The 22203-nt window shown below is 45.7% G+C and overlaps 1 protein-coding gene across 1 annotated transcript in view; it reads left to right on the top strand.

Annotated features, from left to right (window-relative positions):
* The window catches only part of DGKB (diacylglycerol kinase beta), a 511490-nt gene that overhangs the window by 96102 nt on the left and 393185 nt on the right, over window positions 1–22203 (top strand). Inside the window, exon 12 of the mRNA XM_088453127.1 lies at window positions 8796–8912. Within this exon, the coding sequence (XP_088309253.1) occupies window positions 8796–8912 (117 nt within the window). The remainder of the gene's footprint in view (window positions 1–8795; window positions 8913–22203) is intronic.

Raw genomic sequence — 22203 nt, 5'->3', positions numbered from 1 at the left:
TTATGTATGGGGCGTACTTGTTACGTATGGGGACGTACTTGTTATGTATGGGGCGTACTTGTGTATGGGGACGTACTTGTTATGTATGGGGACGTACTTGTTATGTATGGGGCGTAGTATGGGGACGTACTTGTTATGTATGGGGACGTACTTGTTATGTATGGGGACGTACTTGTTATGTATGGGGACGTACTTGTTATGTATGGGGACATACTTGTTATGTATGGGGCGTACTTGTTATGTATGGGGACATACTTGTTATGTATGGGGACGTACTTGTTATGTATGGGGCGTAGTTGTGTACGGGGACGTACTTGTTATGTATGGGGACGTACTTGTTATGTATGGGGCGTAGTATGGGGACGTACTTGTTATGTATGGGGACGTACTTGTTATGTATGGGGACGTACTTGTTATGTATGGGGACGTACTTGTTATGTATGGGGACATACTTGTTATGTATGGGGCGTACTTGTTATGTATGGGGACATACTTGTTATGTATGGGGACGTACTTGTTATGTATGGGGCGTAGTTGTGTACGGGGACGTACTTGTTATGTATGGGGACGTACTTGTTATGTATGGGGACGTACTTGTTATGTATGGGGTGTACTTGTGTATGGGGATGTACTTGTTATGTATGGGGACGTACTTGTTATGTATGGGGACGTACTTGTGTATGGGGACGTACTTGTTATGTATGGGGACGTACTTGTTATGTATGGGGCGTACTTGTTATGTATGGGGACATACATGTTATGTATGGGGCGTAGTTGTGTACGGGGACGTACTTGTTGTGTATGGGGACTACTTGTTGTGTATGGGGACGTACTTGTTATGTATGGGGTGTACTTGTTATGTATGGGGATGTACTTGTTATGTATGGGGACGTACTTGTTATGTATGGGGACGTACTTTTTATGTATGGGGAAGTACCTGTTATGTATGGGGCGTACTTGTTACGTATGGGGACGTACTTGTTATGTATGGGGCGTACTTGTGTATGGGGACGTACTTGTTATGTATGGGGACGTACTTGTTATGTATGGGGCGTAGTATGGGGACGTACTTGTTATGTATGGGGACGTACTTGTTATGTATGGGGACGTACTCGTTACGTATGGGGCGTACTGTTATGTATGGGGACGTACTTGTTATGTATGGGGCATAGTTGTGTATGGGGACGTACTTGTTATGTATGGGGACGTACTTGTTATGTATGGGGACGTACCTGTTATGTATGGGGACGTACTTGTTATGTATGGGGACGTACTTGTTATGTATGGGGACGTACTTGTTATGTATGGGGACGTACTTGTTATGTATGGGGCGTACTTGTGTATGGGGACATACTTGTTATGTATGGGGCGTACTTGTGTATGGGGACGTACTTGTTATGTATGGGGATGTATTTGTTATGTATGGGGATGTACTTGTTATGTATGGGGCGTACTTGTTATGTATGGGGACGTACTTGTTGTGTATGGGGACTACTTGTTATGTATGGGGACGTACTTGTTATGTATGGGGACGTACTTGTTATGTATGGGGCGTAGTATGGGGACGTACTTGTTATGTATGGGGACGTACTTGTTATGTATGGGGACGTACTTGTTATGTATGGGGACGTACTCGTTACGTATGGGGCGTACTGTTATGTATGGGGACGTACTTGTTATGTATGGGGCGTACTTGTTATGTATGGGGACGTACTTGTTATGTATGGGGCGTAGTTGTGTATGGGGACATACTTGTTATGTATGGGGCGTACTTGTGTATGGGGACGTACTTGTTATGTATGGGGATGTACTTGTTATGTATGGGGACGTACTTGTTGTGTATGGGGACTACTTGTTATGTATGGGGACGTACCTGTTATGTATGGGGACGTACTTGTTATGTATAGGGCGTAGTATGGGGACGTACTTGTTATGTATGGGGACGTACTTGTTATGTATGGGGACGTACTCGTTACGTATGGGGCGTACTGTTATGTATGGGGACGTACTTGTTATGTATGGGGACGTACTTGTTATGTATGGGGACGTACTTGTTATGTATGGGGACGTACTTGTTATGTTTGGGGCGTACTTGTGTATGGGGACATACTTGTTATGTATGGGGCGTACTTGTGTATGGGGACGTACTTGTTATGTATGGGGATGTACTTGTTATGTATGGGGATGTACTTGTTATGTATGGGGCGTACTTGTTATGTATGGGAACGTACTTGTTGTGTATGGGGACTACTTGTTATGTATGGGGACGTACTTGTTATGTATGGGGACGTACTTGTTATGTATGGGGCGTAGTATGGGGACGTACTTGTTATGTATGGGGACGTACTTGTTATGTATGGGGACGTACTTGTTATGTATGGGGACGTACTTGTTATGTATGGGGACGTACTTGTTATGTATGGGGACGTACTTGTTATGTATGGGGCGTACTTGTGTATGGGGACGTACTTGTTATGTATGGGGACGTACTTGTTATGTATGGGGACGTACTTGTGTATGGGGACTACTTGTTATATATGGGGACGTACTTGTTATGTATGGGATGTACTTGTTATGTATGGGGACGTACTTGTTATGTATGGGGCGTACTTGTGTATGGGGATGTACTTGTGTATGGGGCGTACTTGTTATGTATGGGGACGTACTTGTTATGTATGGGGCGTAGTTGTGTATGGGGACATACTTGTTATGTATGGGGATGTACTTGTGTATGGGGACGTACTTGTTATGTATGGGGATGTACTTGTTATGTATGGGGACATACTTGTTGTGTATGGGGACTACTTGTTATGTATGGGGACGTACTTGTTATGTATGGGGACGTACTTGTTATGTATGGGGCGTAGTATGGGGACGTACTTGTTATGTATGGGGACGTACTTGTTATGTATGGGGACGTACTCGTTACGTATGGGGCGTACTGTTATGTATGGGGACGTACTTGTTATGTATGGGGACGTACTTGTTATGTATGGGGACGTACTTGTTATGTATGGGGACGTACTTGTTATGTTTGGGGCGTACTTGTGTATGGGGACATACTTGTTATGTATGGGGCGTACTTGTGTATGGGGACGTACTTGTTATGTATGGGGATGTACTTGTTATGTATGGGGATGTACTTGTTATGTATGGGGCGTACTTGTTATGTATGGGAACGTACTTGTTGTGTATGGGGACTACTTGTTATGTATGGGGACGTACTTGTTATGTATGGGGACGTACTTGTTATGTATGGGGCGTAGTATGGGGACGTACTTGTTATGTATGGGGACGTACTTGTTATGTATGGGGACTACTTGTTATGTATGGGGACGTACTTGTTATGTATGGGGACGTACTTGTTATGTATAGGGCGTAGTATGGGGACGTACTTGTTATGTATGGGGACGTACTTGTTATGTATGGGGACGTACTCGTTACGTATGGGGCGTACTGTTATGTATGGGGACGTACTTGTTATGTATGGGGACGTACTTGTTATGTATGGGGACGTACTTGTTATGTATGGGGACGTACTTGTTATGTTTGGGGCGTACTTGTGTATGGGGACATACTTGTTATGTATGGGGCGTACTTGTGTATGGGGACGTACTTGTTATGTATGGGGATGTACTTGTTATGTATGGGGATGTACTTGTTATGTATGGGGCGTACTTGTTATGTATGGGAACGTACTTGTTGTGTATGGGGACTACTTGTTATGTATGGGGACGTACTTGTTATGTATGGGGACGTACTTGTTATGTATGGGGCGTAGTATGGGGACGTACTTGTTATGTATGGGGACGTACTTGTTATGTATGGGGACGTACTTGTTATGTATGGGGACGTACTTGTTATGTATGGGGACGTACTTGTTATGTATGGGGACGTACTTGTTATGTATGGGGCGTACTTGTGTATGGGGACGTACTTGTTATGTATGGGGACGTACTTGTTATGTATGGGGACGTACTTGTGTATGGGGACTACTTGTTATATATGGGGACGTACTTGTTATGTATGGGATGTACTTGTTATGTATGGGGACGTACTTGTTATGTATGGGGCGTACTTGTGTATGGGGATGTACTTGTGTATGGGGCGTACTTGTTATGTATGGGGACGTACTTGTTATGTATGGGGCGTAGTTGTGTATGGGGACATACTTGTTATGTATGGGGATGTACTTGTGTATGGGGACGTACTTGTTATGTATGGGGATGTACTTGTTATGTATGGGGACGTACTTGTTGTGTATGGGGACTACTTGTTATGTATGGGGACGTACTTGTTATGTATGGGGACGTACTTGTTATGTATGGGGCGTAGTATGGGGACGTACTTGTTATGTATGGGGACGTACTTGTTATGTATGGGGACGTACTCGTTACGTATGGGGCGTACTGTTATGTATGGGGACGTACTTGTTATGTATGGGGACGTACTTGTTATGTATGGGGACGTACTTGTTATGTATGGGGACGTACTTGTTATGTTTGGGGCGTACTTGTGTATGGGGACATACTTGTTATGTATGGGGCGTACTTGTGTATGGGGACGTACTTGTTATGTATGGGGATGTACTTGTTATGTATGGGGACGTACTCGTTATGTCTGGGGCGTACTGTTATGTATGGGGACGTACTTGTTATGTATGGGGCGTACTTGTTATGTATGGGGACGTACTTGTCATGTATGGGGCGAAGTTGTGTTTGGGGACGTACTTGTTATGTATGGGGACGTACTTGTTATGTATGGGGCGTACTTGTGTATGGGGACGTACTTGTTATGTATGGGGACGTACTTGTTATGTATGGGACGTACTTCTTGTGATTTATGACAGCGCAGTGGCCACATCTGCATCCAACCCAGAATCTGCCCCAACGTGTGTAATCAGTAAGATGTTACATTTTAATCTGGTCTGCCAATATCTCATTATGACCTTTGCAGTCTATATGGCATACCCAGAGCCTGCGCCTCTATAGATCCTTAGTAAATGCCTGCTTTCCTTGGTAACCCCCTATACTGGTAAGAAGCTTAGATACTGTTTCATAATTACAAGTTCAAGAAGCTAAAGTTAGGAGAGTTCCCGAGCTTAGGGTCTGATTCACTACGGATCGCAGCTGCGATTACGCACGGAGGTCTGCATCGAAAATATGCTAATGATTGCAATCGCAAAGCCGTCGCACAGCCAGCATAGAGACACCCACCACCACTATCTCACATCCGTAATACCGTGCAATCCTACGTATACATCAGGAACATGGAGGACCATCGGCCCCTCCCTCACATTTACAGCAGCCCTGACCTGCCGCAGTAATTCCACGCAGTGAGCCCTCAAGCTGCGTATGCTGTCTCAGTGGCTAATTTATGCACGCCCAGACAACTGCGTTCAAACGGACAGGCACGCCTGCGTTTCTCCGACCACTCCCCCGTCACCACCCCCAAACGCTCACAGCCTGTCACTCACTCTGCGATGGCTTTTTATTCTGCTTGAGTGATCGCGAAGCGATCGCAATGCTAACCCACGCAGGCGCACTGCGGTGCATATGCATGCGCAGTACGCACCATCGACCGATCTGCGTACGCAGTTGCGATCCGTGATGAGTCAGTCCCTTAGAGCGGACGATAGGCTTCAGAGACTAAGGGGTAAATTTACTAAAGTGAGAGTTTTTAGAAGTGATGTTGCCTATAGCAACGAATCAGATTCTAGCTACATATTTTCTTCTAGAAGGTGCTAGTTAAATGTTAAGTAGAATCTGATTGGTTGCTAAGGGCAACATCACTTCTAAAACTCACTTCTAAAAACTCTCACTTTAGTAAATTTACCCCTAAGAGCATAGTGTTGCTATTTTATGTGCTAAAGTTCAGAGAGTCCCTGAGCTGAGGGCCTGATTCAGACCTGTCGGCATCCAAAGTATGCAAATCCCCAGATTGCTAGCAAGACATTAGTACACCCACTATGTCTTGCCGTGCACTCACGGTATGTATTTAGACGCCCACCAGCCTAACACAAGACGCCCACTTTCCCTTAGTAACATACCTCCAGGAAGTGTATTAAACAATCGGTAACATCGGACCCATACGCAGCACTTGTGGCTGACCGTACCCTACCGCAAGCACTGCGAGTGCTGCTGTATGTAACTCAGCCATGGGACATGTATGCTGACGCTGCCTCTTAATTATGCACGCCCCTGAAACGGCGTTAAGATGCACAGACACACCTGCATTCACACCACCACACCCACGTTTCCATTGACCACCCCCTGTCACCACCCACAAATGGCACATCCTGTCACTCATGCTTGCGGAGCGTTTGTGTACAGGGTGCGAACGCTTCCCGATTGCATGGACTAGTCCGCACATTGCGTCTTGTACGCATGCTCAGATTGCAAACATCGGCAGGCTGCGTACGAACGCAGCCTTGCGTCTGGGTCTGAATCAGGCCCTTAGTACAAATCAATTGATATTTTTTTTACTTAACACCCATTCACAATCAGAGATCCTCAGTACACCAAAACCGATGCGTTCCTTATGGAATACATTCAGACTTTCAGTGCTTTAATATATACAAATCTGACTTTAATAGCACGTTGAACAGCTGTTTTTTGATGTACAAACACATCTCCCCTAATTAGTCCCCCAGACACACAGACCTCAAACACTTTGATAAGTAGAACCCCTTAGGGTCTATTTAATCGCAAAAGCAATTAATATACATAAACATATAGGTAAAAGTAGTTCATTAGAAATATGCCATGAGAAACACTTAGAAACAAAACAAAGAAAACAACCTGCTTAAAGTAATAATGATATAGAGGTAAAAGTCGACTGGTGAGAAATGCAGAACTGCTGTGAGCAAAACAACTTTATGGGGTAAATTTACTAAAGTGAGAGTTTTTAGAAGTGTGTTTTAAAAGTGATGTTGCCCATAGCAACCAATCAGATTCTACTTAACATTTAACTAGCACCTTCTAGAAGATTATAGCTAGAATCTGATTGGTTGCTATGGGCAACATCACTTTTAAAACTCACTTCTAAAAACTGTCACTTTAGTAAATTTACCCCTATGTATCTGACATTTACTGTACTGTTTTTGGGTGGTGTAAATATCCTGGATTTATCAAATGTATGTGGTGTTACTAAGGGGCCTGTGGCCCCCATCAATTAGGTCAGACTCATCAGAGCTTCTCAAAATCGTTCCTCAGGACCCCAAACAGTGCATGTTTTACAGGTCTCCTTACGTCTCTCACAAGTGATATAATTAGCTCCACTTGTGGATTTTTTAAAATGTGTCAGTGAGTAATGAATACACCAGTGCACCTGGTGTTCAGACCTGGACGCTAAGTAGCGTTCGCTCGCTATGGGCGATTGTCGTCCATCTGCACATGCAGCAAAATATGCATATTTCAACCAGTCTGTGCATTGGGATAGTGCTCACTCGAAGCCTGCAGATGGCCGCTCCTTTGGGGGTGCTAATGGGAAAATCAGGGAAAACGGGGGAGTGGATGTGCGAACGCATGTGAGTCTAAGCGTCAAAACGGCGTTCTTTGTGCATGCGTAATTAGCATGTCAGCGTCATTGTACACTTCACCTGGTTGTATTTCAGCCTGCAGTGATTGAAGTACTTGCGGCGGGGTATGGTCTACCGATGGCTCTCGATCTTACTGAATAATCATACACTTCCTGGAGATGAACGTGTGCTAAGAAAGAAAAGTGGACGGACTTCCATCGGCGAGTGTTCACTCTAGGACATAGAGGGCGTCCTTTTGCCTGGCTGTGAGATTGCGGCATTAGCATATCCACCCCCTGACGGCTGCGAGAGAGCGCAGCTTAGTGTCCAGGTCTGAATCGGCTCCACAGTTTGAGAACCACTGAATTCGGTATCCAGCTAGCCACAAATTGCATTGGCAGATACCAAAATACTGGAGCAATTTGGTGTTGCCGAAGACGGCATCAGTTCCAACTTCCTACATTTAAAACTCCGAAAACTTTCATCGTTCACCTTAATAAATAGGCCTTTAAGTCAGTGGTTCCCAAAATCGGTCCTCAAGGCACCCTAACAGTCCAGGTTTTATGGCTACCCATGCCTGAACACAGATGGTTAAATCAAACTGACTGATTACTAATTAAGTCACCTCTGCCCATGCATGGTTATCCTTAAAACCTGGACCGTTAGGGAGCCTTGAGGACCGAGCTTGGGAACCTCTGTTCATAAGGTCCCCATACATCAGATGTCCGATCTTGCAATCCTGCGATCGGATCGTAAACGCCGATCAGCTGGCGGCCATAGATGTTGCGTGATCCTTCACAGGATCGGTTAAAATCTACATGTTAAATTTCACCGATGTGCCTATCATGATCATTTTTTGATCATGATCGGCATATCTGTGAAATCCAACATGTTGGATATCACCGATCCTGCGATCCCAGGATCACAGGAATGCAGCGATCCGTCGATGATGTATGGGGGCCTTAAGTATTGAAGGGCTATATTAAAGAGGGTCAATGCCTCATCTGATGCTCCCACCCAAATTACTGTAGCTGCAGCCCCTCAAAACCTGCTCTCACAATGCAGCTGCATCTAATGAACAGATCTGTGTTATAAACTCAATAAACCACCTAAAGATATAAAATCACTAAGAATCTAGATAGACAAAGCAGTGACAATTGTAAGGCTTGCACAAACCAATGTATTACAGTCAAATAATTGTTGATGATCCCTTCAAATTTGACACGGGTAGAATTTCAGCCTAGTAATGAATACTTTGGTGTATATTCTCTTGAAGGAGAGGCAGTCGACATTGAAGAGGGAGAAGAACAGTTCTCAGCAGGGGAACAAATCGGGAGAGAGGGTGAAGATGCAAAGAGCGAATTCTGTCACGGTGGACGGACAAGGCCTTCAGGTTTGGATATGTCATTTTCATAGTCTTGTTGTGATGCCATTGGAAAAATTGTCTGCTTCATCCATGCTTCTAGGAAACTTAAGGTGCCCATACATGGGACGTATTTTTACACGATATGGCCAGTTATGACAGGTTGGACAGACCAATCGTGAGAAAATAGGTGTATTTTGTGTGTTCTGCGACCCCGATGTGTGTACCCGCCGTCCTCTAGTTGGATCACAGATCAGATGGTTTTGCAGAGAAATATACGATCTTTTGAGTACAATGTGATACACATATATGCATCTTATCCTATGATCATAACGGTCAATCGTACACCATTTAACCACATCTTATGAAGAATTTCAAGGGAAGAATTTCAAGGGCAGTCGTACAACACATCTTCCCAACTTTGAATTGCACCGCGTATGGGGGCCTTTACGCTCATTGCCTAAGCTACAGTATGGGCAGCAGACAGTCATAATCCAAGGTTTGGTAGAACTGTGGGTAGGAGCAAAGTTCTAAGGACCTCATTCAGAGGCGGTCGTTAGATGCAAGCACAGAATCAGGGCGGCCGCTTGCATCCTGAACGGCCGCCTCCTTGTCGATCGCTAAGCTGTGGTGATCACCATCGTGACCTTCGGGGCTTACGACCAGACCCTAAGGTAGGGTCTGGACACTAGTAAGCCCCAGGGAGCTTGCTGCTCTGGTGGAGCAGGAAGCTCCCCACTGACATCACTGATGATGTCAGTGCGGCCGCCCACAAAACGGTAGGCGTTCGTAAAGGAATGCCTCCGTTTTGGAAAACACCCCCCGGCCAGCCTACCAAACGGGGGCAGCTGTCAATCAACATCGACAGCCACCCTTTTGGTAACGAGCTCCGGAGCGACAGAGAAACTCTGTCGCTCCAGGGCTTGCGCACACGCGCAGTGCAGCCGCTGTGCGTGCGCAGGCCAAACCATCGAGTCGGTTACGAGCGCATCGGCATTCATGACCGACTCTGAATGAGGTCCTAAGTGTGGCTGCTTGTCATCGATCTGTTATTTTATTGCATGATCAACAGTGCTGCCCCCAGGCTTCTGCCCACACTATGTACAGTAGATTCCCCGCTCATGTGCATGCCATCTACAGTATTCACCCGCTTGGCCCGCAAGTTGGAAAGGTTGGACAGTGCCTAAAGAGCAGGACTGTCTTGCCCAAAGCAGGACGGTTGGGGAGTACTTTTGTCATATAATGGTTTTAAAATAGTGTAACTGTTTATAGAATGAGTACTAAAGTATCTTTCCTTGTTACTTTACACTTATTTAGAGTTAGGAGCTAATTTTGCTAAGGGGTAGCGAGCAAAATTGCAGGGACACCATGTGGCAATGCAGGTGGTGCAAATGTCATTTTGCTCAAAGAAAATACTGTGTTTGCATGTAGCACATACATACGGGGAAATTTTTTTTTTACAGTTAGATTTACAGTTGAACCAGAACTTACTTAGAAGAAATCAGACATCTAAATGGCCTATTCATTATGTTAAAAATCGTGGGCTGGGCAGCCCGTGATAATTAACATTAACATCTCTTCCATAGCAGTGAAAATTAGCACTGCCGAGTTTGACTCAGCACTGCTAGTGCGCCTGCGCATACTAGGGTTCACGCAGGCGCAAAAAGTCCAGGCGTCCGGTGGAAGGAGCCGGGCAGTGGTGGAGGGATCCAAAGGATTCCCTCCTTGCAACACGGCACTCCTTCCCAAAGGGGTGCGGGATCAAACGCCATCTGAAGATGGCGAATGTTCCTGCAGTCAAGCTCAGAAAATATGGTATTTTTCAGAGCTTGATGACTTTAGGTCTCCATACTAGTGTATGGGGACAGCGGGCCAGATTGGGGCTGTAAAGGAAGCGGGAGATATCTCTGACATGGCCTGCATTATCTTTATGATGAATGGCCCCGACACTTAATTTATACGAAAGTAGGTGGAAAATGTTAATTTTCTTCACCAAGATACCATCATCCTAGCAGAGAGCAGGAAAATTAGGTCTAATTGGGTGTTTCCGTTTAACGCTAATATTTTAGTATAATTGAATGTCGGTAAATGAACCCTGCTGTCGGGTACGAAGCTAAGCAGCATATTTGGCATTGCTGCTTCGCAAGCCCCAAAGCCATGAGTACAATTTCTGACCTAGGCCCTATGTGTGTGGAGTTTGTACGTGCTCCTCGTGTTTGGATGGTGCTCCATGTATTAGTGTTAGCCTCTGAGGCTAAAAGTTGCTGACTAATGTAGATCTGCTAATTGGACTCCCTCTTGTTTGCTCATCTGCATAGTATGCCACTGGCACATGTGAGGATATAACAGAGAAAATAGGAGCAGCTAAGATGGTAAAACATTTAAAAAGCTGAATTTTTCTGGAATAATTGTCTATGACTAGTACACAATAGCTATAGTATTTTTATGTATATTGTATGTGGCAAAACCAATTGGCTTTGGGTGGTTACATACTAGTTATTAATCCAGTGGCTCTGAATGTGTAATCCAAAAGATATTTGCATGTCTGTGTTTATATTTGTGCGGCAATTATACTTCTAGAGATAAAGGAAAAACTTTTGTGCAGCACTGTGCAATACATAATAGTATAATTAGAAAATAAATGGCCGCAACCAATGTGACAGCCCATTATATATCGCCTGTCCTTGTGGGGTTGGTTATGGGATGCCGGAAGTCAGGATCCCGGCAAGGCTAGCATACCGACACCCTGTTTTTCGGTCTGCTAACCCTCCCCCTCTCCCTACCCTAACCCTCCCTCTTTGGTACCTAATCCTAACCTCCCCCTCTATTCCTTGAACTAGTGATGAGCGGGTTCGGATCTCAGAAATCCGAACCCACCCGAATTTCGGGGATCCGGGGTGATCCGAGCCAAGCTCGGATCTCCCTGCCTGCCCCGGTGCCCTCGCCCGAGGCAAAACGTCGCGACCATGGTGTCGGGTCGTAAGGTTTTGTATTGAGCGGGCTTAACGCTGATTGGCTGAGAGAGCTGTCTGTCACGGCTCTCAGCCAGTCAGCTTTAAGCCCATTGAAAATGCACAAAGAAGAAAAAGAAGATGGCGCCCCGCCATCCCCCGCTGCCTGAAACCACCGGCACCCCCCGCTGCCGACACCGCTGACACCCCCACTGGCAGCATCCCCTGCTGCCGTCACCACCACTGCCGGCACCCCTGCACTGCTGCCCCACGTACTGAGGACACCGTCAGCGACCCCCACACTGCCAACACTGCTGACACTCCCACACTGAGGACACCACCAACTTCCCTGCACTGCCGACACTGTCAGCACACATGCTGGCACCCCCGCTCTGCCGACACCGCCGTTACCCTGCATTGAGAACACCCCTGCACTGCTGACACAGTCAGCAAACCCGCACTAAAGACACTGCTGGCATCCCTGCACTGCCGACATCACCGGTACCCTTCACTGAGGACACTGCCAGCACCGCAGCACTGCCATTCCATATATTGAGGACACCACCAGCAACCCCCGCACTGCCGACACTGCTGTCAGGGTAAGTGCACTATTGGTGTATCCGACCCACACTGTATAACACACTGTATCCGTGTTGGAAATTAGAAGCTGAACTGCCACGTTTGTGCCGCACACTGTGTCACTTAGCTTAGTCAGCCAGCTAGCTGGATGCAACCTTTTGGCCTTAACTAGATGAAGCACATAATATTGTGAGGTGGTCAAAATTGATTGGAAATTACCATAAATAAATGTTATTGAGGTTAATTATACTGTAGGAACAAAAACAGGCCCAACTTATGTGATTTTAGCAGTTTTTTTTATTTTTTTAAAGAAAAAATCCAGATCCAAACCCAAAACACGAAAACAAAACACGGAGGTGAGGTTTTGGCAAAACCAATCCAGATCCAAAACCAGGGAGATCCAGATCCAAAACCAAAACATGAGGGTCGGCGCACATCTCTAGCTTGAACCTAACCTCCCCCTCAACGCACCCTAAACCTAACCCCCCCTTAGTGTCTAATCCTAACTCTCCCCCACGAGCCTAACCCTAATCCCTAACCCTCCCCACCACCCCGTTACTTAACTTCGGCATCCCGGTGGTTGGGATGCCGGCGTCGGATTCCGGCGCCGGTAATATCAGCGCTGGCTTCGCGGCCACTAGGGATGTGTGCCGGACCATTTTTGCCGGATTTGGATTTGGTTCTAATTCATCATCCGGATTTGGATTTGCCAAACTGCGGTGACTGGATTTGGATTTGGATTTTTTTACAAAAATTTACAAAAAAAGCTAAAATCACATAAATTGGTCTTTTTTTTCTTCCTAGAGTATTATTAACCTCAATAACATTAATTTCCAGGCAATTTAGAACACCTCACAGCTTATAATATTGTTTTCAACATTATTGGCCAAAGGTTGCAGTGAGCTGACTGGTTACCAAGCGACAAAGCAGCGGCACAACGACACAGACACCACAGTATAAAGCACATCTATGACACATTGCCACACAGCAGTGGCAGAAATGAAAAGTAGTGCACCCACCCAGTGGGGTTCGGCCAGCAGAGGCACAGTACTTGTTTAGAAAGTGGGCTACGGCCCAAGGAGTCACAGTGCACAATCTTATTCACATTACACCGCACATAGTGCCCCTGATTCACATTACACCATAAAGTAGTGTCTCTTATTTATGTTACGACACACAGTAGTGCCCCTTTTACACAATGCCCACAGTAGTGCCTCTTTTACACAAAGCCCACAGTAGTGATGCCCCTTATACAATGCCCACAGTAGTAGTGCCAACTATACAATGCCCACAGCAGTAGTGTCCCTTACACAATGCCCCCATCAGTGGTGTCCCTTACACAATGCCCCCAGTAGTGTTGCCCCCTGTGCAGTCCCCTTAGTAGTAGGGCCCCCTATGCAGTGCCCCCAGTAGTAGTATGCCCCCCCAGTAGTATGCCCCCCATTAGCTGGCCCCCAGTAGTATGCCCCCCCAGTAGTATGCCCCCATAAGCAGTCCCCCCAGTAGATTGCCTCCCATTAGCAGGCCCCCCCAGTAGTATGCCCCCATTAGCAGGCCCCCAGTAGAATGCCCCTCCAGTAGTATGCCCCCAGTAGTATGCCCCCCAGTAGTATGCCCCCATAAGCAGGCCCCCAGTACTATGCCCCCCATTAGCAGGCCCCCCAGTAGTATGCCCCCCAGTACTATGCCCCCAATTATCAGGCCCCCCAGTAGTATGCCCCCCACTAGCAGGCCCCCCAGTAGTATGCCCCCCACTAGCAGGCCCCCAGTAGTATGCCCCCCCAGTAGTAGGCACCCCATTAGCAGGCGCCCATACACACACATAAGAAAAAAAAAAAGTCCGCTCTGCTGCCACGCGACTAGGAGGGAGCCGGAAGACGGAGCTCCTGAGTGAGCTCCAGCCGGGTCCCTCCGTGCAGCAGCCAATGAGTCTGTGTGACTCTCATTGGCTGCTGTAACAAACACACAGCTGCCGCTGGCGGCTGTGTGTTTGTTCTGTGTAGGGCAGACCGCTATCACAGCGGTCTGCCCTACACTCGAGGAGCCCTGATGTCGGATTCTCTAGCGAGAATCCGACATCAGGCAGCCGCCATTCGGCCCCGAACGGGGATCCGAGTCAGGCGGGAACATCCGAACAGGGTTCGGGTGGACTCGGATCCCCTATGTTCGGAGCGGTTTGGATTCCACAGAATCTGAACCGCTCATCTCTAGCGGCCACAAGCATATGATTTTAATCAGCAGAAGCTGCTTTTGCTATCTATATGCATTGTTGTGCGAATAAGATGCATTTGAAGGTAAAAAGACACAAGACACACTGAGCTCTCGCGTTATGTGTGGCGTGACGTGTAGCGCACGGAGGATAGATGTACTGTATGTAGGCACACCTGTACACTTTCCACAGTATACTATCTCAAAAGGCATTAAACCAGCAATATTCAGCACACCAGGGTACCCTGCCAATGCAGCACATACAAATGTCCCCCCAAGGATACAAAAATGGTCGACACTTTTTTTTTTTTTTTTAAGGTTGGGGTTAAGCACTTACCGTAGGGTTAGGATTAGGAACTAGAAGGGAAGGTTAGGGTTAGGCACTTACCATGACGGTTAGGGTTAGTCACCAGGAGGGAGGGTTAGGGTTAGAAAACAAACAAAAAAAAAGTGTCAACCATTTTTGTGTCGACCTTTTGTCCCTGTCGACCTATTGTCTAACATCTGTTGCCTATCTAGGCATTGTCTATCTTTTATAGCAAACTCATGTGCCTCATAGTTTGATATTATTGAGCCATGTACCAGACGTACATACAGTAAATGAGTGCTTATCTGTGAATGCAGTTGGTAAATAATTTCACCGAAGATATATTTTCAGTGACGGCCCCAGAGGCGGGGCTGCAGCACGGGCCAAAATTCAAGTAGGGGAGCCACACCAACTGCCACCCAAAAAGTTGCCAAACATCACCAGCTGGGACTCACTGGCCGTTGGTGTGACTCCCCTATTTGAATTTTTGGACTCTGCTGCAGCCCCACCCCTGGAGCCGCCACTGATTACCGTATTTATACATGCAGTTTCGGACTGGCCTACAGGGGGCACTAGGGAAATCCCCAGCAGGCCGCTGTGCCTGATAGTCACACTCCCTATAATAAAGTTCTCTTCTCAAGGTTTGATAAATCTCCCCCCTTAGTCCTCCATCTTGAGATGTGGACAAAGCCAGGTGGGGTGAGGGAGCATATGTGGACATGTTTTATTGATGATGACTCCACTAAAGATACAATTGCTCTTTAATAAATTAACTGTGGACCCATAAAAGTGAAGAGGAGGGTTACTTGTAAAGCAGGGTCAGGCCAGTGAGATGGCAAAGTGACAAATATAAGCTATTTTCTCCTTCGATTAAGAACTAATAGAACATGTAAAGGAAAAGAGCTCAGGCTGAGGGTTGACATATTGGATATTGTAACAAATTATCTAGACATTATGATAACATCCCCTGCTCAGTGTGAGGCTGTACTTATGAGGCAATAAAATTTGATGGTTTGGCAAAGTCCCTTGGTCATTATTTGGCAATGGCGTGCTAAGTACAGCGCGCAGAACGATTTATTGCAATTAATGTCTCTTCGAAATTTTATAGCATGATTAAAAACTGATATCTACAGCTCTTGTACAATTCATTGTCTTCTAAGCACATAAGTGATGGGATGGAGTTAATAACAGAGCAACATTACTAAGTGTCTGCCGAAATTATATGATGGCAGCCTGCCTTATTTCATTCATGTCCCCCTGATCTCATGTGCACGCCCTTTACCTCATGATTATATGATGGCAGCCTGCCTTATTTCATTCATGTCTCCCTTATCTCATGTGCGTGCCCTTTACCTCATGATTATATGATGGCAGCCTGCCTTATTTCATTCATGTCCCCCTTATCTCATATGCGTGCCCTTTACCTCATGATTATATGATGGCAGCCTGCCTTATTTCATTCATGTCCCCCTTATCTCATGTGCGTGCCCTTTACCTCATGATTATATGATAGCAGCCTGCCTTATTTCATTCATGTCCCCCTTATCTCATGTGTGCGCCTTTTACCTCATAATTATATGATGGCAGCCTGCCTTATTTCATTCATGTCCCCCTTATCTCATGTGTGCGCCCTTTACCTCATGATTATATGATGGCAGCCTGCCTTATTTCATTCATGTCCCCCTTATCTCATGTGCGTGCCCTTTACCTCATGATTATATGATGGCAGCCTGCCTTATTTCATTCATGTCCCCCTTATCTCATGTGTGCGCCCTTTACCTCATGATTATATGATGGCAGCCTGCCTTATTTCATTCATGTCCCCCTTATCTCATGTGTGCGCCCTTTACCTCATGATTATATGATGGCAGCCTGCCTTATTTCATTCATGCCCCCCTTATCTCATGTGTGCGCCCTTTACCTCATAATTATATGATGGCAGCCTGCCTTATTTCATTCATGTCCCCCTTATCTCATGTGTGCGCCCTTCACCTCATGATTATATGATGGCAGCCTGCCTTATTTCATTCATGTCCCCCTTATCTCATGTGTGTGCCCTTTACCTCATGACAGATCACTTATCTCACTCCAGAACTCTTAATTGATCTCATGTCTCTCCCCATTATCTCATGTCTCCCCCATATCTTATACCTTCCCATTTATGGGATTTTTTTTGCCTGGGTTACACCAGGAGAAATTAGAACACTGATATAACTAAATATCTAGATCAGGTGCAAAAATGTGTGTGTATGTATATGTATATATATATATATATATATATATATATATATACATATATATTTAATTGTTACCCATATTGCAGCTCCCAAAAAGGTTCTGGAAACACTAAATACACAGCAGAAAAAATACACACACAAGGGAGCGCTATAATAGAAAGTTACAAATTAATTTAATATAACATCATTGTTAGAATATATTTTACACCTTACATGTAATAAAACCACTTAATATGGCCAAAAATAATTTAAATATATAAAAAACTAGTAAAGAATAGGGCAAAATAGCCTCAAGAAGAACAGATATAAAGTCCACTATGCCTTTAGATATCCGTTTAAAATGCAGGGATCCACTTTGTGAAATAACATGTACATTTATCCAGGTATACAATATGAGGATCAGTAAGCCCAAATACTGGCTTTTCAAGCTCAACCTCCTCACTGTGAATTAACCCCACCACTTTGCAGATCTTGATCCCCAGTACTCTGGCCCGGAGTAACAGCGGTGGGAGGGCAATACCTCAGTGAATTACGCACCACGTGAGATGTACACGCATCCACCTGATGTATGTGAGATACGTGCAGGCTGCATGTGTGTATTTTATGTAAAAAAAGTGTAAAAAAATAGAAAACAAATGGTGTGGGTTTCCCCCCCAAAAGCATAACCAGCCCTGGGCTCCTGAGTCAATCCTGGTTCTAAAAATATGGGGGACAAAACGTGTAGCGTGTAGAGTAAGCAGCCGCTGATTGGCTGTGACCCGTCTGGCTGTTGTTTGGCTGTCAGCTTCATGGCTGTCAGAGGCCGCTTACTCTAGAGCGGCCTCTAATTGGCTGGTGGTCCGGCAAATGAAGGAAACCACCGAGTCTCCATCATTTACTGGGGAAGAGATGTACTGTATGTGGAAACACATTCATCTCTTCAGTGTCTCAGGGGTCCGGACTCGGTAAGTTTGTTGTTTTACCAAGGTCAGAACTCTACTGGAGAAGATGACTGACCTGTGCCAGAAGATAGGTGAGTAGTTAATTATTTTATTAGGGATGCCCTTGGATAACCTCTGTAGAAGGGGACCGATCATTGGGGAGAAGGGGAGTATGTGTGAGTGTGTTTAGTGTGTAATGCAATCTTAATATCTACGGTGTGTGTTTACTGTGGTTTTTTTATTTTAGTTTTTTTTTAAACCAGGAGAGATCAATAGAATATGTGCCTGGCCTACTCCTAGAGAGAACAGTAGTGTATGCGCCTGGCCTACTCCTGGAGAGAACAGTAGTGTATGCGACTGGATTACTCCTGGAGGAAACAGTAGTATATGTGCCTGGGTTACTCCTGGAGGAAACAGTAGTATATGTGCCTGGGTTACACCAGGAGAGAACAGTAGTATATGTGCCTGGGTTACACCAGGAGGGAACAGTAGTATATGTGCCTGGGTTACACCAGAAGAGAACAGTAGTATATGTGTCTGGGTTACACCAGGAGAGAACAGTAGTATATGTGCCTGGGTTACACCAGGAGGGAACAGTAGTATATGTGCCTGGGTTACACAAGGAGAGAACAGTAGTATATGTGCCCGGGTTACACCAGGAGAGAACAGTACTATATGTGCCTGGGTTACACCAGGAGGGAACAGTAGTATATGTGCCTGGGTTACACCAGGAGAGAGCAGTAGTATATGGGCCTGGGTTACACCAGGAGAGAACAGTAGTATATGTGCCTGGGTAGGGTAGTAGTATATGTGCCCCAGGAGAGAGTAGTAGTATATGTTCCTGGATTACACCAGGTTAGAACAGTAGTATATGTGCCTGGGTTACACCAGGAGAGAATAGTAGTATATGTGCCTGGGTTACTCCAGGAGAGAATAGTAGTATATGTGCCTGGGTTACTCCAGGAGAAAATAATAGTATATGTGCCTGGGTTACTCCTGGAGAGAACAGTAGTATATGTGCCTGGGTTACACCAGGAGAGAACAGTAGTATATGTGCCTGGGTTACACCAGGAGGGAACAATAGATTATATGCCTAGCCTACTCCTGAAGAGAACAGTAGTGTATGCGCCTGGCCTACTCCTGGAGAGAACAGTAGTGTATGTTCCTGGTTACTCCTGGAGAGAACAGTAGTATATGCGCCTGGGTAACACCAGGAGAGAATAGAAGTATATGCGTCTGGGTTACACCAGGAGAGAACAGTAGTATATGTGCCTGGGTTACACCAGGAGAGAACAGTAGCATATGTGCCGGGGTTACACCAGGAGAGAACAGTAGTATATGGGCCTGGGTTACACCAGGAGAGAACTGTAGTAAATGAGTAGTATATGTGCCTGGGTTACACCAGGAGAGAACAGTAGTATATGGGCCTGGGTTACACCAGGAGAGAACAGTAATATATGTGCCTGGGTTACACATGGAGAGAACAGTAGCGTATGGGTCTGGGGTACACCAGGAGAAAGCAGAAGTATATGTGCCTGGGTTACTCCTGGAGAGAACAGTAATATATGTGCCTGGGTTACACCAGAAGAGAACATTTGTATATGTGCCTGGGTTACACCAGAAGAGAACATTTGTATATGTGCCTGGGTTACACCAGGAGAGAACAGTAGCATATGTGCCGGGGTTAAACCAGGAGAGAACAGTAGTATATGTTCCTGGGTTACACCAGGAGAGAACTGTAGTGTATGGGTCTGGGTTACACCAGGAGAAAGCAGTAGTATATGTGCCTGGGTTACTCCTGGAGAGAACAGTAGTATATGTGCTTGGTTACACCAGGAGAGAACAGCAGTATATGCACCTGGGTTACAACAGGAGAGAACAGCAGTATATGTGCCTGGGTTTACACCAGGAGATTATAATAGTATATGTGCCTGGGTTACAACAGGAGAGAACAGCAGTATATGCGCCTGGGTTACACCAGGCGAGAACAGTAGTATCTGTGCCTGGGTTTACACCAGGAGAGAACAGCAGTATATGTGCCTGGGTTTACACCAGGAGATAATAATAGTATATGTGCCTGGGTTATTCCTGGAGAGAACAGTAGTATATGTGCCTGGGTTACACCAGGAGAGAACAGTAGTATATGTGCCTGGGTTACTCCTGGAGACAACAGCAATATATGTGCCTGGGTTACACCAGGAGACAACAGTAGTGTATGTACCTGGGTTACACCAGAAGAGAACATTTGTATATGTGCCTGGGTTACACCAGGAGAGAACTGTAGTATATGAGTAGTATATGTGCCTGGGTTACACCAGGAGAGAACAGCAGTATATGCGTCTGGGTTACACCAGGAGAGAACAGCAGGTATATGTGCCTGGGTTACACCAGGAGAGAACAGTAGTATATGTGCCTGGGTTACACCAGAAGAGAACATTTGTATATGTGCCTGGGTTACACCAGAAGAGAACATTTGTATATGTGCCTGGGTTACACCAGGAGAGAACTGTAGTATATGAGTAGTATATGTGCCTGGGTTACACCAGGAGAGAACAGTAGTGTATGGGTCTGGGTTACACCAGGAGAAAGCAGTAGTGTATGTACCTGGGTTACACCAGAAGAGAACATTTGTATATGTGCCTGGGTTACACCAGGAGAGAACAGTAGTATATGTGCCTGGGTTATACCAGGAGAGAACAGTAGTATATGTGCCTGGGTTACACCAGGAGAGAACAGTAGTATATGTGCCTGGGTTACACCAGGAGAGAACAGTAGTATATGTGCCTGGGTTACTCCTGGAGAGAACAGTAGTATATGTGCCTGGGTTACACCAGAAGAGAACATTTGTATATGTGCCTGGGTTACACCAGGAGAGAACAGTAGTATATGTTCCTGGGTTATACCAGGAGAGAACTGTAGTATATGAGTAGTATATGTGCGTGGGTTACCCCAGGAGAGAACAGTAGTATATGTTTCTGGGTTACACCAGGAGAGAACTGTAGTATATGAGTAGTATATGTGCCTGGGTTACACCAGGAGAGAACAGTAGTATATGGGCCTGGGTTACACCCAGAGAGCAGTAGTGTATGGGTCTGGGTTATACAAGGAGAAAGCAGTAGTATATGTGCCTGGGTTAAACCAGAAGAGAACATTTGTATATGTGCCTGGGTTACACCAGGAGAGAACAGTAGTATATGTGCCTGGGTTACACCAGGAGAGAGCAGTAGTATATGTGCCTGGGTTACACCAGGAGAGAACAGTAGTATTTGTGCCTGGGTTACTCCTGGAGAGAACAGTAGTATATGTGCCTGGGTCACACAGAAGAGAACATTTGTATATGTGCCTGGGATACACCAGGAGAGTACAGTAGTTTATGTTCCTGGGTTACACCAGGAGAGAACTGTAGTATATGAGTAGTATATGTGCCTGGGTTACACCAGCAGAGAACAGTGGTATATGGTCCTGGGTTACACCAGGAGAGAACTGTAGTATATGAGTAGTATATGTGCCTGGGTTACACCAGGAGATAATAATAGTGTATGGTCTGGGTTACACCAGGAGAGAACTGTAGTATATGAGTAGTATATGGGTCTGGGCTACACCAGGAGAAACCGGTAGAATATGTGCCTGGGTTACTCCTGGAGAGAACAGTAGTATATGTGCCTGGGTTACACCAGGAGAGAACAGCAGTATATGCGCCTGGGTTACACCAGGAGAGAACAGCAGTATATGCGCCTGGGTTACACCAGGAGAGAATAATAGTATATGTGCCTGGGTTACTCCAGGAGAGAATAGTAGTATATGTGCCTGGGTTACACCAGGAGAGAACAGTAGTATATGTGCCTGGGTATACACCAGGAGAGAATAATAGTATATGTGCCTGGGTTACACCAGGAGAGAATAATAGTATATGTGCCTGGGTTACACCAGGAGAGAACAGTAGTATATGTGCCTGGGTTATACCAGGAGAGAACAGTAGTATATGTGCCTGGGTTACACCAGGAGAGAACAGTAGTATATTTGCCTGGGTTACTCCTGGAGAGAACATTTGTATATGTGCCTGGGTTACACCAGGAGAGAACTGTATTATATGAGTAGTATAATTGCCTGGGTTACACC

The sequence above is a fragment of the Taudactylus pleione genome, unplaced genomic scaffold (genome assembly GCF_031769625.1).
Source record: "Taudactylus pleione unplaced genomic scaffold, aTauple2 ptg000571l, whole genome shotgun sequence".
Classification (NCBI taxonomy): domain Eukaryota; kingdom Metazoa; phylum Chordata; class Amphibia; order Anura; family Myobatrachidae; genus Taudactylus; species Taudactylus pleione.
This window is presented reverse-complemented; position numbering and strand designations above follow the sequence as displayed.